The sequence below is a fragment of the Hydra viridissima genome, unplaced genomic scaffold (genome assembly GCF_058129835.1).
Source record: "Hydra viridissima isolate aposymbiotic clone 2 unplaced genomic scaffold, HvirCarnegie_v1 scaffold_11, whole genome shotgun sequence".
Taxonomy (NCBI): domain Eukaryota; kingdom Metazoa; phylum Cnidaria; class Hydrozoa; order Anthoathecata; family Hydridae; genus Hydra; species Hydra viridissima.
The window spans coordinates 9,882,189-9,902,601 of record NW_028324310.1 but is presented as its reverse complement, the minus strand read 5'-3'; the positions used below and the strand labels follow the sequence as shown (position 1 = coordinate 9,902,601).

General features: G+C 30.7%; 2 protein-coding genes across 2 annotated transcripts; both read left to right on the top strand.

Annotated features, from left to right (window-relative positions):
- The first annotated feature begins 1,269 nt into the window (after positions 1-1,269).
- LOC149882096 (uncharacterized) lies at positions 1,270-1,941 on the top strand. Its single transcript, XM_090065889.1, has one exon. It carries the CDS (start codon positions 1,270-1,272, stop codon positions 1,939-1,941), a length of 672 nt encoding a protein of 223 aa, XP_089922015.1.
- An 11,336-nt stretch (positions 1,942-13,277) lies between these two features.
- On the top strand, positions 13,278-16,401 carry LOC149882095 (uncharacterized). The gene is made up of 3 exons (XM_090067652.1): positions 13,278-13,716; positions 13,864-14,351; positions 14,497-16,401. The coding sequence occupies exons 1-3, from the start codon at positions 13,557-13,559 to the stop codon at positions 16,399-16,401; spliced, it is 2,553 nt and encodes an 850-aa protein (XP_089923778.1). The 5' UTR covers positions 13,278-13,556.
- Positions 16,402-20,413: the final 4,012 nt, after the last annotated feature.

The following is a 20,413-nucleotide window of genomic DNA, read 5'->3' as shown; positions in this document are numbered from 1 at the left end:
AATCTATGATCCTTTTGGGCTCATATCACTAATTACTACTCGTGTTAAAACTATTTACTTTAATAATTTTTAAGGATAAACTGGAATGGGATGAGGAGATTCCTCATAGCGTCAAGTTTCTATGGGAGTCCTTTGTGTTGCTCTCAAAAATTCAACATATATGCTTTCCACAATACGCTATAAAAGAAATTTAAAATGTTATATCAATACATGCCTTTTGAGACAGTGCAATCCAAGCATAAGCTTCTGTTATTTATATTTGTTTTATATCAAGAGTAACTTCAAAAACTAACTACAAAAACTAAAGTTGCACCACTCAAAACCTTGTCCATCCCACGATTAGAACTGTTAGGTTGTCATTTGTCATCCAAACTCATGAAACAGGTCAGACATTCCTTTGGCGATAAGGTTATTGTATCAAAAGCTGTAGAATGGTTAGATTCTTTAGTTGCGTTACATTGGATAAAAGGTAAATTATGTTGTTGAAAACCATGGGTAGAAAATAGAGTAGCAAAAATCAGGGAGATAAATGGGTGTGATAGGTGGTACTTTGTTCAGGGTGAAATAAATCCAACTGACGTTCCTACTCGTCCTGATGATTTGTTTCATTGTAAAAGCAGTAGATGGGCGGAAGGCCCAGAATTTCTTAAAGAGGAAAGTGTCATTTTTCCAATATTTGAGTTTGATAAGAATCATTTAATAGGAGAGGCTAATAAATGATGTAGTAAGCATGGTAAATTAGTTGATTCAGAGGTAGTTTGCAATTTGTCTTCGTGTACTTTATTTTGTGGGGAAGTCGTCTTCAAAAACATAATTGATACAAACAGGTATAGCTCTCTACAACATTTAGTTAAAGTCACCGCATATGTTTTACGTTTTGCAAAAAAATTGTTAAAGAACATTAGAAATATTAATGACAATAGCTTAACAAGTGATATACTGACAGTTGATGAGTACAATTATGGTTTACATCTGTGGGTTAAAGAACATAAAAAATGAGATTTGTAAGGATGAAAAATTTGATAAAATAAAAACTGCATTTAGTCTGTTTGAGGACCAATATGGTTTATTGCGACTAAAAGGACGTTATTGTAATAGTGAAGTTTTAAGCTTTGTTCAAAAGCACCCTATCATTTTGCTGAAAAGCAGTTATTTGTGTCATCTTGTAAATTAAGAGGCCCACAAAAAGATATTCCATCAAGGTGTCGAAAGCACTCTTAACGAAGTAGGAAATTTATTTTGGATCGCCCAAGGTAGAAAGACAGTTTAATGTGTAACATAAATGCTTCATCTGTAAATTCTTCCAAGCACGAACAATTAAAAAAAAAGGATGAACCTGATCTTCCAGATTTTCGAATACTATCAACCAGGAGCTTTAAATATACTGGACTTGATTATGCTGGTCCATTGTTTATAAAGGAAGATAATGAAAGAGCTGATGTGTTAAAGGTATATATATTATTATTGACTTGTGCAACAACTAGAGCAATTCATTTAGAGTTAATAAATGATCTTCAGACACCTTCATTATTAAGAGCTTTGCGAAGATTCATATCCAGAAGAGGAAGTCCTGAACTTTTAGTAAGCGATAATGCAAAAACCTTCACGGCAAAACCTGTGCGTGAATTTATGTTAAACAGGGGTATCCGAAAACAATTTATTCTTTCTGCTTCACCCTGGTGTGGTGGATTTTATGAACGATTAGTACGTTCTATAAAACATTGTCTCAAGAAGGCCTTACACAAAGAAATAGTTACACATGTTGAGTTGTCATCAGTTTTATGTGAGGTTGAGAATGCGATTAATCAACGACCGTTAGTTTATGTTAGTGATGAGGACTTGTATGAATCATTAGCTCCATTCCATTTAAATTTTATAATTTTTGGTACTGGCATTTCTTGTAGAGAGTGTATAATATCAGATAATCCATTAATTTGTTAATATCCACAAGACTGCTCCAATCGAACAAAATACATTAGAAAACTGTTTAAAGGTATTTGGAATAGATTTTACAATAGTTACCTGAACGACCTGAGACACGGTCGTTCAGAAACGACAAATTATTATACGCAAGCGCAGTAGTAAGTTTAAAAAAGTCAAACTTTAACAACGGCTACGGTCCGTAGCAACGAATTTTTTTATTAAGTTGACTGATTATTTACATATGTTTCCATAAAAATCAACATTTTAAACTCTTTCTAAAACTGAAATCATAATAAGCATATCAAATCTGGTGATTGGGCCGGCCAGGCCATGTTTTTGAGGACACCATTATCCTCTTGTTCCTTTATATAGTTCTTACATAATTTTGAGGTGTGTTTAGGGTTGTCCTACATAAAAACAAAACCACGACCAATAGTTCTTAAGCCAGAAGGTATAGCATTGTTTTCTAAAATTGTTTTATATTGTTCTTTTTTCATAATACCCTCATTTTTAGCTAAGTCACCTATTCCAGCTGAAGAAAAACATCCCCATACCATAACAGACCCACCACCATGCTTGATTGTTGGCACTAAACACTGTGGGATCATTTTTTCTTTTGTTATTCTTCTGATGTAAATTCTACGTCTTTGCCCAAAGAGTTCAAATTTGAACTCGTTGGTCTATAGTACTTTTCCCCAGTCTTCTTTTGTCCAATTTTGGTGGTCTATAGCCCATTGTAACCTTTTCTTATTATTTCCAATCCGTAGCAACGGTTTCCTGACCGCTGTACGGCCAGAAAGTCTTGCTTGTCTAAGACGTCGTTTCGTAGTGGTAAATGAAATAGATTTTGAATGACTCCTATTAAAGCCTGAAGTTATTTCCGGGGCCGGAAGTCTTCGACTTCTTTTACTCATCAATATTATACTACTATCTTCTGCTTTTGTTGTCTTCCGTGGTCTACCAGATCTTTTTTTGTCTTCAAAAATACCTGTTTCTTTCCATCGTTTAATGGTTTCTTGTACAGTACTTCCGACAACTTTTAATTTTTTGCAAATTTTACGAGCTGAATAACTTTCTTTATGTAATGTAATTATTTCAAAACGTTTTGCAACCGTTAAAGAAGGTTTTATACCCATATTTTTAATTAAACAGTCCAATTATAAAATTTTAAAATTATTTTCAAGATTTTTTAATGCAACCGTAATTAATACCAAATGAAAACTAAACAAAACTAAATATTCTTAATCATTTTAGTCGGATATCATTATATTATAAATATTTACGTCATATTTCAACAAATAAATAACTTTAAGAAGACCAAACTCTTAAGAGTAATGTAACGCTATATATCAAGTAAAAATAAACAATTAAAAAAACAAACTTACATAAACACTTAAAATTAGTAAGTTTAAGTGTTATAAATTAACATTATTGATTAATTTAATGATACAGGATAGATTTTAGCTTTTTATATAAAAATATCAAGTGTCCGGAATCTTTTGGCTTGCAGTGTATATATATATATATTTATATAGATATATACATAAATACATAAATTACATACATGCATACATAAATGCATATATTTTTTCTTTTACATTTTAATATTTTTAACCTTTTGAATTGGGTTTGATTACTATTCGTTTAATTAGGCAAACCAATAGCCAGATTTGTTTACTTTTTCAGACGTTTTTTTTTATTTTAGTTACTTCTCTTCTCACTCCTTACTCTTACAGGTTTATTTACTTTAGCTTTGTATTCATAATCCTAAGTAGCAGAGCTAGAATGGGCCAGTGCCGGCTACGCCAGTTCTGGCGATCCATTTACGGGCCATTAAAGTTCTATGAATGGCATGCCGGAGCCGATATGAGCCATTGTTGTATCGTGAAAGATTCACCAGAGATGGCTTGCCAGATAGCAACTGCCATGTGGTACTTTTGCGGCATGCCAGTCCTGGTTATCCAATAACGGGCCGATACATAAACACAGTTGGCACGCCAGAGCTGGCTAGCCATAACTGGACCACTGGTCTAAAACATAACTGAATAGCGTTTACGGCAAATTTTTTGAAGCAAGTTTTGGACTCTCAAGATGGCGACAGAATCAACGAACGCTTATGTGAAAATTATAAAACTGATTGTAATGAAGCTTTACATCTTGAGTTCAAATATTGATAAATAAAAAGTTTCAAATAAAAAATTTTTTTTTTGTTTAACAAAACATTTTTTTCGCAAAAATATTTACATAAATTTCAAATATAAATATATATTTTTTGGTTAACAAAACATATTCTTACAATAATTTGTTGCATGTTACCTTTTCTTTTTTTCGTTTTTTATAATAGATATGATAAAACAAGGTACAAGTTCTCAGTAAGACTAAGTATAATTTTTATTTTTAGTTTGTGTAAAGTTTTTTTGTTAAATAACAGTGAAGAAAAAGTCAAAGTTTTAAATTTAGACCAAAGAAACCTAGTTATTGTATAGGTCTAAAATGATAATTGCTAACCAACTTACAACTGTTGGAAGCTGCCAACATAATAATTTATTATGTGCTTGTGCAGAAATCTTAAATTTAAAATAATAGTCAGTGTAACAAAATATAATATTAATAAAAAAGTATAGTAGATGATTTAAATATTTCTTTATTCAAAAATTTATTTTGTAATACATTATGAAAAAATTTAAGGTCTTCTTACATGCATTTATCTTAAGCTAGAAGGGATTATTCTTAAACTTTATGGGATAATTATTAATATTTAAAGATATAAACTTATATGTATCATACATTTTTTGATAACATACATAATGTATATTTTATTCTTAAAATTATGTTTAGTAACAGGTAATGTGTTGTATTCAACTACAAAGGATGATGTATATTCACAGGAGCATTAAAAAATAGTGGTCCAACCAAAGATACATCCATAAGTGACATCTAAAAAGCCGTTGTTCACTATTTGGCAGCAGCTAATGATTGTAAAGGTGGCAGAAAACAAAGAGCCATAAGAAAGTCTGCTGAGATAAATAGCTTTTAACATTGTTAAAAACCAATCATTGGTAGTATGGTTGCTATAATTGCAACCTGGCATAAATTATGTACACGGATTGATTTTACATTTTAGTTCTAAATGTTCCTTAAAGGTATTTTGATGATGACACAAATAATTTATTAATGATAATAAAAAAAATTGTAAAATAGGTAGCCCCTAAAAAAAAATTTCTGAAGAAATTTAAATGTATATAAATCACATCTTTTTGATATTTTTGTATAATAACTTATATATTATAACAATGTCATATTTTATATCATATATATTATTAATAATTTACTTTATATATAATATAATAATTAAGTGAAAAATAGTTTGTTTTTGTTAGCGAATTCTTCTTTATAAGATTTATAAATAGAATTTTTTTGTTAAATTTGGTTTTATTTTGATGAAGGAATTTATAATCATTTTGTTTTAAATTAAAAATTTGAAAAGAGTGATTTAACTTAATGGTATTTTCTCTATTCCATTAATAAGGAACATTTAAATGGCAGGCTTTAATAATTTAATTAAAATAAGTTAATAATCTTAAAATTTGTTTTCACATTTGAGCGATATGTACATGCGATATGTAAAACTGATGAAGAGGAACGTTATAATAATAGCGATTTACTGTTTGTGGCCCGTCACCGATTCGGCTCTGGTGAATCCATGGGCTTGCATAGGGCCTTTTAGCATTTGCCAGTGGTGGCCCGTTGAAATGCCAGAGCCTGCAATGGCTAGATAGCCCTGGGCCATAATTAAGCCAATGTGCATGGCGGCACTGCGTCAGTTCTGGCAAGCCAGGCCCCGCCCCGTTCCGCAGCCAGAACCGGACCATTGTCGGGCAATGTATACGTTGCTATTTGGGATTGGTCTCTTTATTGTTTGTTATTACAATAAAAATTTGTGAGCTATTTTAGGATCAAGGTCATATATATTAATGCAATATTTTCAGCTGTTTGGTAACTTTTTACTGATCAACTTTAAAGATTAAATTTTTTTAAATTTGCTTGAAGTTTCCTTGAGTCACAACTTTGGTCAAATTAGATTAAAAATGTGCTCTGAACAGTGTGGTTAATTTTTTCTTTAACACTGTCAACATTTTTCACTGAATTATGTGATTAGCCTTTTTTTTTTTTTAATGTTTGACATGATAGGGATCGTCCATAAAGTACGTACGTCAAAAATTTTGAAATTTTTACCCCCTTCCCCCTGTTGCCATGCGTACTTTTTAGTCTCCTTCCCCCTTTAAAAAGTACGTACGCTTTTGAAGTACCCCCCTCCCTCTTCTCCTTATCACGAGCTGTATTATCAGCTCGTGATAGGCATATCGATGCTGGATTTACATTTGCGTGCATGCAATACATGGATGAAATTTGTTCAATGTTTGGTCCAGATTCATGCTTTTATTTAAGTTTAGACGACAAAACCAAAGTACCATTAAGATTAGTAGCTGCAACAAAACAATCACCAATTTTGATGCATCTTGATTATCAAGTACGTTTGTCTGATCATGATTTTTTAGTGGCTTCCAGACATAAACTTATCCCATCTGTTTATGCAGCTTGTATTATTGATCCAAAAAAATTTGCTGACGCAGTGTCATATTCTGGACCAACGTATATTGCTATTAGATCTATGAAGCATGATAGCAGCACTGCTTTTATTCATGGCCTTGATTTGGAGGGTCTTGTTTCACTTGAAAATTTTAAGCTTTACATATGAACTCCGGAAGGTCGGGTAAAACCTATATTTGTTGTTGTATGTGATGGAGGCCCTGATGAAAATCCAAGGTTTCCCAAACTATTGAAAGTTGCAATTGCAAGATTTATATAATGGGATTTGGATGTCTATCTAACAGGAACTCATGCACCTTATTATTCAGCATATAACAGGGTTGAACGGCGTATGGCTCCGCTGAGTCGAGAGTTAGCATGACGGGTTTTGCCACATGATCATTTTGGGACACATCTTAATGCATCTGGAAAAACAATTGAAGTTGATTTAGAAAAAAAAAAAGCTTTGCTAAAGCTGCCGAAACTCTAGCTGAGGTATGGTCGGATATAATAATTGATAACTATTCTGTTTGTGCTAAATATATGTTGAATCTTCCTAACTGTCACCAATACCTGAGCAAGATTCAAAATGGATTGAAAATCGCGTAAGACAAAGTCAATATTTTTTAATGATTGTTAAGTGTGATGTTCCGAATTGCTGTAAACCTTGGCGAAGTTCCTGGAAAAAATATTTTCCTCAACGTTTTTTGCCAGGTCTCATGGTGCTGAAGGAATTTTTATTCCTGAGCCAAAGGTAGCACGAAACATTCCTAAACCTTACTTTTCTTCTTTAGCACAGCGCTTGGGATACTTAGGTTCAAAAGTTTCAACGGAAGCTTCCTTTGATTTGTACTGCCCATCAATTTCACAACGAAAAATTGATAAAAGAACTTGCAAAACCTGCAAAATTTATCACGCTTCTAAAGCAAGTACTAATCGTCACAAATGCGTGTTTGGAAACAATCAACACTACTTCTGAGAAAAATAAAAGTGACGATGAAAACAATGATACTCATTTAACAGTAGATGAAAGTAATTCTGATCAAACTCATGTCATCGAAAACATATTTGATTGGGTGAAATCACCCTTTGATTTCGATAGTTCACCAACAATTTAAATTAGTTGACTAATGAAGACTATATTAATAATTTTGTTTATTAAATATTAAAGCGATGTTGTAAAACCTATAAAGATAACAGTTTTTTTTAATTTGTGATTAAAAAATTATTACCCTGTCTTTAAACACAACCTATACTTTAAAGGTACCAAACAAACATTCATACCAGTTTGTTGATTTTAAAAGTTTTCTGTTTGCCAGCAAAAGCGCTTAAAGATCAACTACTTAAATCTTTCAACAAATCTTTTTTGTTTTATTATGTGAAAATGATCTTTTAAATGATTGCAAAGTAAAACACTTTACTGTCACCTTGATGTTTGAGTTAAAAATTTTCTAACATTAAATTGATTGCTTGCATTTTTTTAGCTGAAATACTTTTCAAAAATTTATAACCTCCAATTTTCTCAAGCTTCTTAGTTTATTATATTTATCAAAAAAATTACCCGAGATAAGATGATGCAATTTTGTTACATGACATTTTTTATATTTAAGAAATAATAACTATGCTTTCATACACAAAGAATTTTCGTATTTATATAAGATTGAGCACAAATGTGTTTTCCTCGCGGTAGTTAATTTCCTAATTTAATTGCGATAAAGCAACATAGGCGGAGGGCATGTAAAAAAATTAAGATTTTGAAAAAAAATTTCTACGCTTGCGATGGTCAAAACAATTATTTTGACCATCGCATGAAAATACAATAATTGTGCATTATCATTAAAACTTTGCTAATTCCTTAATTACTAATAAACTTAACCAAACATATGAGGTGTTACATTTATAAAATGCTTCAAACGATAACTATAAGGTGCCAAATAAACGTTCTTTCCCGTTTATTTGGAACTAAAAACCCACAACATTTTAACCAACCCCATTAAAACTTATAACGCTTTTATTATTAAATTTAAACTTCTCTGACTAATTTTTAAGTTCCTTTAGTAAAAAGAACTTTAAAGTTTCCAAAAAAAAATTGTAATTAGATCTTCTTTAAGGGTAAGTATACTTCCCTCCCTCCCCAACTGTCATTTCATAGTGACGGTCATGGTTTTATCATTTAGAAAAAGTTATTTATTTGTTATTATATTCAAAATTTCTAGTAATTTATTTAAAAACACCTAGTTATAGATAAGTATTTGTGATGATAAGTTATAAATATAAGCATCAACTAAGAAAAATTACTTTTAAATTAGTGCGTACGTACTTTTATATTCAACCCCTCCCCCCCCCCCCCCATACGCTTTCGTACGCTTTTTGAAGACCCCCCCTTCCCCATGAGCTTACGTATTTTTTGGACGACCCCATACCAGAACTTTCATTATATTTTTAAAATACAAGAATGTTTTTCAAGTATTTCCAAAATATATTTGTATATATAAACATGATAAAACAAGTTATACACAATAAATATTAGCGAAAATGTTATCTATTACCCATTTATATATATATATATATATATATATATATATATATATATATATATATATATATATATATATATATATATATATATATATATATATATATATAATTTTCCTAAACATCGAGCTTTTGTTCGTTGAAAAGTGCTCGATGTTTAGGAAATTTATATTGATTATATATAAATTTCAAAACAGAGCGATTTATAATTATAATTAAAAACGATAGAGGAAAAACTTTTCTTATGGAACTATTTACAAAAATATTACAAAAATAGGTAAATGTTTTTTGAACCTCATCGACCTCCACTTCCCAGTTAACCACAGGCTTCGTAAAATATTTAATAGAAACACAATCAAAATTAGTTATTCTTGCGTGCCAAATATAAAATCCATTATTAACTCTCACAATAAAAACATTTTGCATAACGAGGCAAAAACTAATGAAATTAAATGCAACTGCACTGACAAATCCAAATGTCCAATTAACAACCGTTGCCTTTTCAACAACCTCGTTTATCAGGTCACCGTCTATTCGGACAATCTGGAATATAAAGAAAAAGTGTTTTTAGGACTTAGCGAAACATTTTTCAAAGCTCGGCATGCTAACCACTTAAAATCTTTTAATGCAGTTAGGTACAAGAAAGATACAGAGCTATCAAAGGAGTTATGGAAACTAAAAGAAAAATACTTCACACCTTATGTCAGATGGAAAATTATTAAAAAAGGCAAAACATACAACCCAACATCAAGGGTTTGTAACGAGAAGTTTCAGTTGTTTGAACGAGAAGTTTCAATTTTTGATGTAAAAAGGAGATAACCTACTTAACACAAGGAGTGAAATGGTCTCAAAATGCAGGCACAAGAATAAGTTCGTTATTTCCTTATTTTATACCGAAGATTGATCCTGGTTGGTTCACTTTATATTTACATCACGTTAAACTTTTAAAATTTTGTTTTTATGGAGTCATTAGAACTCACGCCACCGTAATTATAAATGTAATTTTAACGTTTAATTTTTAATTTTGTAATATATAGTTCTATAATAAAAGTTTTTTCTTTATCGTTTTTAAATATATATATATATATATATATATATATATATATATATATATATATATATATATATATATATATATATATATATATATATATATATATATCTGTTATTTAAATGGAGAAAAACAACATTTTAATAGTACTTAAAGTTTCGTGCCTTACGGCAATCATCAGCTATTAATTACAAATTAAAAACGTAAAAAACCGTTTAAAAACGAATCAAATTTACGGTAGAACGAATTCTGACGTAATGAGCAAAAAGACGCAATCATTTAGTCTTCAGTATGAAAAGAGGATAAAAGGAACTTGTTAGCATGTCGACATTTAGATAATATTTCGCTTCTTTTGTTGAGTAGGTTGTTTTCTTTATGCGATAAAATTTCAAACTTCTCGTGAAGGCAAAGGTTACAGGTCTTGGTTTCAGGGTTGGAAGGTTTGCATCGCTTTACAATTCTCCACTTTATTATAGGTGTGATGGCTTTTTCTTTTAATTTCCAAATTTCCTTTGAAAGTTCTGTATCATTCTTATACCTGACCGTATTAAAAGATTTTACATGGTTAGCATATCTTAGTTTAAATGGTGTCTCGCTAATGCCAAAATAAACTTTTTCTTTGAGTTCAAGATTTTCGGAACTCACGATAGCTTTATAAACGATGTTGCTTAATAAACATTGATTGTTTAAAGGGCAAGTAGTTTTGTTAGTACAGTTGCAAGTGTTTTTTGGTATGCTTTTTTGGTCTTGTAAAATTTTGTGGTTATGCGAATTAATGATGGATTTTACGTTTCGCATACAGCTATAACTTACCTTGATCGAATTTCTATTAAAAATTTTGTGCAATCTATGATTTACCGGGAAGTGAAGGTCAACCAATGCAAGTAAACGGTTTCCTATTTTTGTTTCCACGTTTTGACTGAATGGAGGGTTAAACCATATAATGTTTCGCTTGCGTTTTGTATTTTTATTTAAATAACAGATATATATATATATATTGCTCTATTATTATAATATTGAGCACTCTTTTACGCACAAGAGCTTTGTATTATTTTGATATAATACATAACCAATCAATATATATATATATATATATATATATATATATATATATATATATATATATATATATATATATATATATATATATATATAAAGACCACACTGGAAAAACGATCAAACTACATGCTTTTTTTGGGTTTTTGTCCCTGTTATATTTGGCTGCAGTTTAACTAGATAATAATTGACAATATAACTAGAAAACCAATCAAATTACACAGACATTTAGCTTTCCAGTTTATCTACCCACTGGAAGAACGATCACAATGCTCGCTGTAAAACATGTGACAACGCTAAACCAATCAGACACGAGAAAATTATAAACTAACCTGTTGAAATGGCGGATGTATCTGATTTTCCTCAAGTGACGAACAAGCCGAAGAAAAGAAAATCATTGGGTTCTAATAAAGATAAGGCGAAAAAAGTTAGAATTTCAAGCCACACAATAGGCAATAACTGCCAGTGCACATTTTTGAAGTACTTCGAAAAAACAAATCTAGAAGATAGAGCAGCTCTTAATAAAGAATTCAATGCTTACCCTTCAAACGACGAACAAGACTCATTTTTATCTTCTCTTATTACGACAAAGAAAGTGTTGAAGAGAAGGCCTACTCGTCGTGAAGGGAAAGCCCAGTTCCATGAATTTAGCTATTCTTATCATGTCGAGTCCTGCGTGGTGGAACTTATGTAGAACAGAAAGTCTACTTCAAAGCCTTTATAGCCTTGTTTGGCATTACAAACAAAAGAGTACAAAACATCAAAAAAGCTTTAACGACAACTGGGGCCAATGCTATAAACATTTCGAAGTTTTTTTCGAGAAAAAAAGTCTTTTCGTAAAAAAAGTCTTTCGTAAAAACGCAATTTTTTAAGTAAATTACTTTTTCGTAAAAAAGTGCGTAAACTCGAAGAATTCATCGCTGTTTGTATTTTTTTCGGCCATTGCTATAAAGCATAAAACGTATACGTCACTAAAATTCACGGACTTTTTTTTATCCTTAATACGTCATTGATAGCAATTTTTATTTTAATTTTTATTTAGTAGACCTACTTAATAAATTTTATTAGTTATTAAGTAGGCTGTGCTGTCTATTCTATTTTTATAAATATTTTTACATTCTAGTATTTGGTGTTTAAAAAAACTGTGTAAAATAGGAACATGGATTTAATTTTTTTGAATGAAGACTTAGATTTCGAAGTTACAGAAAATGAGCTTCGCCACCGATTGCCTCGAGAGATGGTGTTTAAAACATTACTTAAAATTACTAAATTTTGATGTTTTTTAATGATTTTTTATCGAATAAAGTCAGAAATCATACTAAATAGGCTCAGAAATTATATATTTGTTTTGTTTTTCAATTTCATTTTAGTTTAATGGCCGCTTTTTTAACGAAGATGTTTCTGACAACGTTTTTTCGAGAGCAGTATCGAGTCCCAAGAGCTTTATTAAATTTTTAGAAAATAGGCTCAAAGATGATTTGCAACATTATACTAAGCGAAATAAGAGAATTTCAGTACGTTTCCAGATAATGGCATTTCTTCATTTTATTGGTACAAATGTTTTTTTTCATGTTCTCTGAGACTGTCATGTTATACACAGTGAAGGAGAAGCTATTTTCAATGTTAGTGTATTAAGTTAATAAAACTATTGTAAGTATATATATATATATATATATATATATATATATATATATATATATATATATATATATATATATATATATATATATATATATATATATATATATATATATATATATATTAGGGGTGTTCAAAAAAAAAAAATTTCGAAAACGCGAATACACAACAAGCTAAATTTGGGGCAAATGTAAAAAAAATACGATTACAAAAAAAAAAAGTCAAAAATATTGAGATTTACCTTGTGCTCAAGCGTCAAAACCCCCCTAAAAATGCCCCAAATAGTACCCTCGTAGCAAGGCTTTGAGCACAAGGTAAATCTTAATATTTTTAATTTTTTTTTTTTTTAATGTGCTCATAATAATCTATACTTTTTTTTAAAATTGATGTGTATCCGTGATTTTTCTTAAAAGTTATTTAAATTTAAAACGATTTTATGCAAAAAAACGAAAATATGCGCATTTAACAAAAAAGAATGCGCAATAATTCGTACTTATTTTATTTGTTTATATTCACATTGTTTGGTTTTTTAATCATTAATGTTTCTTTTGTTATTTGATTTGTGTACTTTGTTTGCATTTTTCTTTTGTTCTCACTTAATAAACAATTATATTACCTGTCTAAAACTTGTAAAAAGAAAAAACTGACAATTGTAAATTAACGTTAATGTATATTGCGAAATTCTGCAGTAAACATTATAGTTTCATCTCATATTTTGAAATTAGTGAACGTCATTTCTTTTAAAATAGTTTTAAAAATTATAATGGACAATTTAATAGAAAACAAAGGAGAGTCACAAAAAATGAAAGTTTCAAGTGCAAATAAAAGTAAGAAACTATTAAAAAGTGGCAATGAAAAGCGAAATATAAAAATGAAAAGAAACAAACATTTTATTATTGAGAAAGTGAAACCAGCAATACCAAGTAACGAATTTGTTTTGAGCTTTTTTTAATTTTAAATATCTAGTTTAGGATATAAGACTATAGTTAATAATGTGAAATCTTATGACCATAAGATTTCACGTTGTACAAGAGCAAACTCAACCTGAATATTTTTGTTATTAACTTTAGTTGATCAACTGCCAACTGGATTAGATATTTTACAACACATAGCTTTTAATAAGTCGACGCTTTCTAAAACCTCAAAAAAGTCAATGATAATTGCATGCTCGGTAAAAAAAGACAGAAAATACGAGAGATGTGTTGAACTGCATTGTAGGTGTATTCTAAGCAAAATCAAGGGTCCCTGGCTTAAAGCTGGATTCCCTCTTCAATCAGATAATAACTTGATACAAAAGCTGAATAAGTTGAACAAAAAATATTTGAATTTGAAAAAAAACATGCACAGGAGGTCGCCTTTAGAATTAAAAAAGCAACAAGACTTTAGAAAAGAGCTGGGAAAAATCTTTTGGGCAGGAATAGCTGACTTACAAAACTGGATAAAGAAGGACAAGAATAGATCAGACCTAGATAGGAAAGAGGACCTAGATTTTTTATACGATCAAGAACACAACAGAAAGTTATTTCTAGGGCCTGAAGACAAAAAATATAGCGAGAAGGTATTATATATTATAATATAAATCCATATTATAAACCTTTTTTCTGAATTTAAAAACTCTTATATCATTGCTCACTCTTCTCCAATTTTTCATTGGTTTTTATTTTGGGTACATTAATTTTTATTTTATAATGTATGCTGTTTAGATTTCGGAGAATACAAGAAAGAGAAATCCATCTATAAAAAATGCTGCTAAATCAGTAGAAGTAAGTTCAGAGTTAGAATTTGGTACGGACACCAGCGAAGATTCATCTTTTGATTCCGATTTTGAACCAGGATATCGGCGTTCTATAGAGTCAAGTAGTCTTATAAAAGCTGAGATCCCAAAAGATATTATTTCTGGTAATGTTGCTCTTATTGCCACAATTACTGATATTTCTCCAAACGTTTTGACAAAAGTTACTGCTGCAATCCTTGATAGTTCTGGGGTTGATCTTACAAATGTAAATTGCAGCAGGTCAACAGCATCTAGAAAGATGAAACAAACAGCTCATGAAATGGCAGTTATTGCTAAAGAAGATGTCGAACTTAGCATCCGAGCTTCTCCCTACCCATGCATTATACATTTTGACGGAAAGACACTTTTTGAAATTAATAATGGAAAAAAATTAAAGCATGATAGACTTGCGGTTCTGGCAACTATTGATAATGACTCCCATCTTCTCGGAGTTACGCCATTACCCTCTTCATCTGGAGAAGATCAGTACAATGGTGTAATGAAAGTCTTAAAAGAGTACAATCTCGAATCAAAGATTGGATTACTTTGTTTTGATACCACATCAAGCAATACAGGAATACATAAAGGATCTTTAATAAGAATATCTACTGAGTTAAATAAGTATCTAATTCTTTTAGCTTGCAGACATCATGTTTCTGAGTTGAGAATCACACACTTTTGTGAGGCTATAACAAATGAAAAAACTACGGCCCCCGATAACCCTTTGTTTAAACATTTCAAAAACTTGTTTGAGCAGCCTAATTTTGAGTACAACCCATCTATGTTAGTAAAATTTGGTTGGGAAGAAATTAAAGGAACCGTTGTTGAAAAAGCTGCTACAGAATCTCTTGAGTATTGTAGATCTTACTTATTGAGAAATAATATTGTACGGGAAGATAGAAAAGAACTTGCAGAGCTAGTGGTCAGCTATCTTTCTCCTTCTATCATTAAAATTCGAAAAACTGGAGCGGTTCATCATGCAAGATTTCTTGGGAAATCTATATATTATTTAAAAATGCAAATTCTTTCAACTCAAATTGATTTTATTCAAAAAAATAGAGAACATATTAAGGTAATAACTGAATTTATAGCTTGTTTTTATGCAAAGTGGTACCTGCAATCAAATGATACAATCAAAGCTCCTTTTATGGATGTAACTGCTATTCATCAAATGCATCAGTATAAAGCAGTATGTGCAGAACCATTTGCTGTTGATGCTGTGTTGAATTCTTTATTTAAACATACATGGTATCTTGACTCAACTCTGATTCCTTTAGCCTTGCTGGATGATGGTGTTGCACTCGAAGAAAAGAAAAAAATTGCTGCTGCAATATTATCATTTCCAAAACCTAAGTCATGTTACTTTAAAACTGAAAATAAGCAAAAAAAAGATATAGAAAAATTGTTGAAAATTGAACTTAACATTCATCAGCAAATTCCTAGCTTAGCTTCTTTGGTTGATGAGTTCTCTTGGTTAATGTTTGATATGATCGGAATAAAAGATCAACGAGTTGATGATTGGCTGACCTTGCCACCTCAGTATTGGCACACGCAATCAACATATAAATTATTTTTAAATTTTGCAAAAAGTATTGTTTGTGTAAACGACCACGCTGAAAGGGCAATTGGAATGATGCAACAATTTGTTCACCGCTACAGAGACGAGGAAGAAAAACAAAATAGGCTTATTGCTGTGGACAAAACTCGCTCAATTTTTAAGGCATCAGGCAGTGAATCTTTATTAACCAAGAAACAAAATAACAAAGTTATAAGCAAGAAAAGAATCGCAAAGGGATTACTTAGCTTACGCTCCAAAATTCAGAAGATAGCTTGAACTTTTGTATTTATATTAAAAAAATATTTTTTAAAGATACAAGTTGCACGTAATTTAAGTTTGTATCATTCAATCAACCTATAAAAAAAACGTTTTTCTAAAAAGCTTAATACAAATAAAATGAAAACCAAACACTGTGAATATAAACAAATAAAATAAGTACGAATTATTGCGCATTCTTTTTTGTTAAATGCGCATATTTTCGTTTTTTTGCATAAAATCGTTTTAAATTTAAATAACTTTTAAGAAAAATCACGGATACACATCAATTTTAAAAAAAAGTATAGATTATTATGAGCACATTAAAAAAAAAAAAAATTAAAAATATTAAGATTTACCTTGTGCTCAAAGCCTTGCTACGAGGGTACTATTTGGGGCATTTTTAGGGGGGTTTTGACGCTTGAGCACAAGGTAAATCTCAATATTTTTGACTTTTTTTTTTTGTAATCGTATTTTTTTTACATTTGCCCCAAATTTAGCTTGTTGTGTATTCGTGTTTTCGAAATTTTTTTTTTTTGAACACCCCTAATATATATATATATATATATATATATATATATATATATATATATATATATATATATATATATATATATATATATATATATATATATATATACATGTAATTATACATATTTTTATTAAAATAGTTTGCTAATTAAAACATACTAAGCTTCCCCAGAAGAACCTCTTTGTTTTTATTTGATCTTTATTGCTAGTAACATTTTAAGTTATTTAGACAGCATTTTATTTTGTTGTGTATTTGCGTATTATGGCATATTTTATTTTGTTGTGTATTTGTGTATTATATAGCATATTTGTCGACTATTTATACTTTTCTTTAGCCAAACACTATGAAAAATTTGTTTAACCAAAATAACTATCGAGAACCTACATAAATAAGCATGGAATGTTAAATTCATCCATGCATTGTTAACGAAACATAACAAGGAACTGCATAATCAATTAAATGCAGATTTTAAGTAATTAGTTTATTATGGAGTTACCAAAATCCTTTTCAGTATAATCTATAAAATATCTACATAAAAACACAAACAAAGAATGTTTAATGATTTTTAAGCGCTAACGTTGTTCCAACAATGGCCGCTAAAAATCACGAAGAAAATATCTAAAATTGAGATCAAAAATCTATCTGAAGTTTTTTTTCGAAAAAACGCATTTTTTTATCTGAAAAGGCGATTCCCTGGTTCGTTTATAGCATTGGATTTAATAGCAAAGTTTTTATCTTAAAAGCGGAATTTTTTGAATGTTTATAGCAATGGACTTTTTTTTTCTTCGCTTTTTACGGTATAAACTTCGTGTTTTACGGAAAAAAACTTCGTTTTTTATGTTTATAGAATTGGCCCCAGGTAAGTAGCAATATATAATTATTACTCAAAGTATGCCTGTTAAAAAATGTATAATTGTGATAATTATTATAATAATTTATATTATCATAATTAAAAATTATTGAAAACGCATTGCTATTTCTGTATTTCACAGTTAATCATGACAAGATCTGGTACTGCTAGATTAAAATATTATTGAGCAATCACAATTAGTTCATGTTACTAGATGTAGTCACGTATAATTTTGTAATACAGAAATATCATAAATTGTTATCACTTAGATTAGCTGTAGACTGTAGTAATACCAGTTGACCATATTTTTTTCGTTACCATTGCTAAACATCCAGTGGAACCTCTTTTTCGAGTTGATGTTTGCGTATCGCACCCTTTTTTCACACAGTCTAGAAACCTATACTAAACAGATAGAGCAATGCCGACTTATAACAGTTAAATTAATAAACTAATAACCATACTATAAAACAGTTCAATTTCAATAATAATTTTAATTTAGCATTACTAACTTAGACTAACTGTGTAATCATAACAGCCGACTATTTATGGAAAGATATTCACTAATTTTTAACTATTATTAGCACTGCAACTAGGAGGATTAATAATGTTATCATTTTTTTTTGAGTAAGTGTGGACTAACTTTAATTAAACGGGAAGGGCAGAGGAAGAGGTTCTTTTGTTAACAAAGGAAAAAATTCAAATTTTGATTTGTGACGAAAAAACTTTTATGCTCGAGAAATTTGTTTGTTTAGTAACTACAGGACAACAATTATACAAAAATGTGCAACACTTACCACCAACACCACACACCCTCCCTCAATCAACTAATCCGCCTCTATTACTCACACTTACTGATATTTTTTTTTACAATAGGGTGTCCTCCTAAAGATATCAGAGGACGACATAAGAATAGGCCAAAAAGCTTCCTGACCATGTGACAGCAGCTACTCGCGCACACATATCAAGCTTCGTAGAAGACATTCTCACTATGCGCTTGGCAAAACTAGAAACCTGTATCTTTCAGCAGAGCTTAACGTCAGCAAAATGCGCGCCCTCTTTCGAGAAACACACCCTGACATAGAGATAACTTACGAAACTTATCGCAGAGTTCTCGTTAAGGACTTCAATATAGGGTTTGGATACCCAAGGAAAGACACTTGTGCGACTTGTGACGAGTTAGTTTTAAAAATAGAGTATGTGGAAAAATGCATCTCAAAGAATGAAGGAGACGTAGATGTTCTACGTGTGGAAAAAGAAAAACTGACCAAACAAAATGAACTTTACAAACGCAAAGCTGATACATTTTACACAAAGAAGTCGGAGGCACAGACGTGCTCCAGCAACTGAAGAAATTGAGACAATTTCATTTGATTATCAAAAAAACTTACCTATACCAAACAAGACGTGTAATGAAGTATACTACCGTCGCCAACTTTTGTATCTTTCAACATTTACGTGCTATCCACAAATGATGTATACATATATACCTACGACGAGACCAAGGGAAAGAAGGGTGCAGATGACGTTGCGTCAATGTTGTATCATTTTTTTACAAATCATCTTTCGAGTAATGTCACTGACCTGGGGGCTTTTTGTGATGGATGTGCTGTACAGAACAAAAACTTCACCATCATTCGTTTCTTCCACACAATGATCCACACCTACAAGCGCTTCAAGACTGTCAAGCTGACTTTCCCTATCAGAGGACACTCTTACATGGAGTGTGACAGAGACATGGACCTGGTAAACCAAAAGGCTAATGTGGAGTTGCCAGAAGACTGGTGTAGAGACCTAGAAGAAGCTAGAATTAAACCAACACCATACAATGTTATTCGTTTTTCTCGCAACCACTTTTTGAGCTTCACTGACCGCATGAAATTAAACTTTAAAGCAACATGTCCCTTTCCCACAAGGCCAGTGCAGGAAATCCTATTTGAGATTCAGCATCCCAAATTGGTGTCATATAGAAATAATTGGAATGGCTCAATGGAAACCGTTGCAATAGCAAAACCCCAGAAGAAGGGATCAGTTCTTAGAAATCCTCCAATGCTGATGCAGCTCTACCCTACTGGTCTTGCGGTCAGCAAAGAAAAGTATAAAGATCTACAAGTTCACAAGCGCTTTTGTTGACCTGAAAACCATGCATTCTTTAACAACCTTTCAACCTTAGTTACAGAAATCACTGACGGTTCTGCAGGAAGCAGCTCAGACACTGATGATTAAAAATAATCACCTTTTTTTTTAATTAATCCTGATCATCATTACTAGAACGCATCTTATTTCTAGTTAATAAAGTTTAAGTTTTCCTTAATTTATTGCATTGGTTATTCTTCAAGACAAAACGATACATACACTCTACACTGCGCCAGTTAAAATTGTAATTTACTATTATACAAACATTTTTTGTAAAAAAAAAAAAGTATAAAACGGAAAAACGATCAAGCACTAAAAGGGTATGCCATCGGTAAAACAATAACAACAACATCATTGCTAAGTAATGTTGACAGTAAAACTTTTGTTTTTATTAGAGAACTTGCTCAAGTAAATAATAAAAAAGAGAAAATTAAAAAAGCTTTACAAATAAGTGAGCTATGGTGTTTTGAAGTTTAAAATCTAATTTACTCAAAACAATAAAAATGTAGCTTGATCGT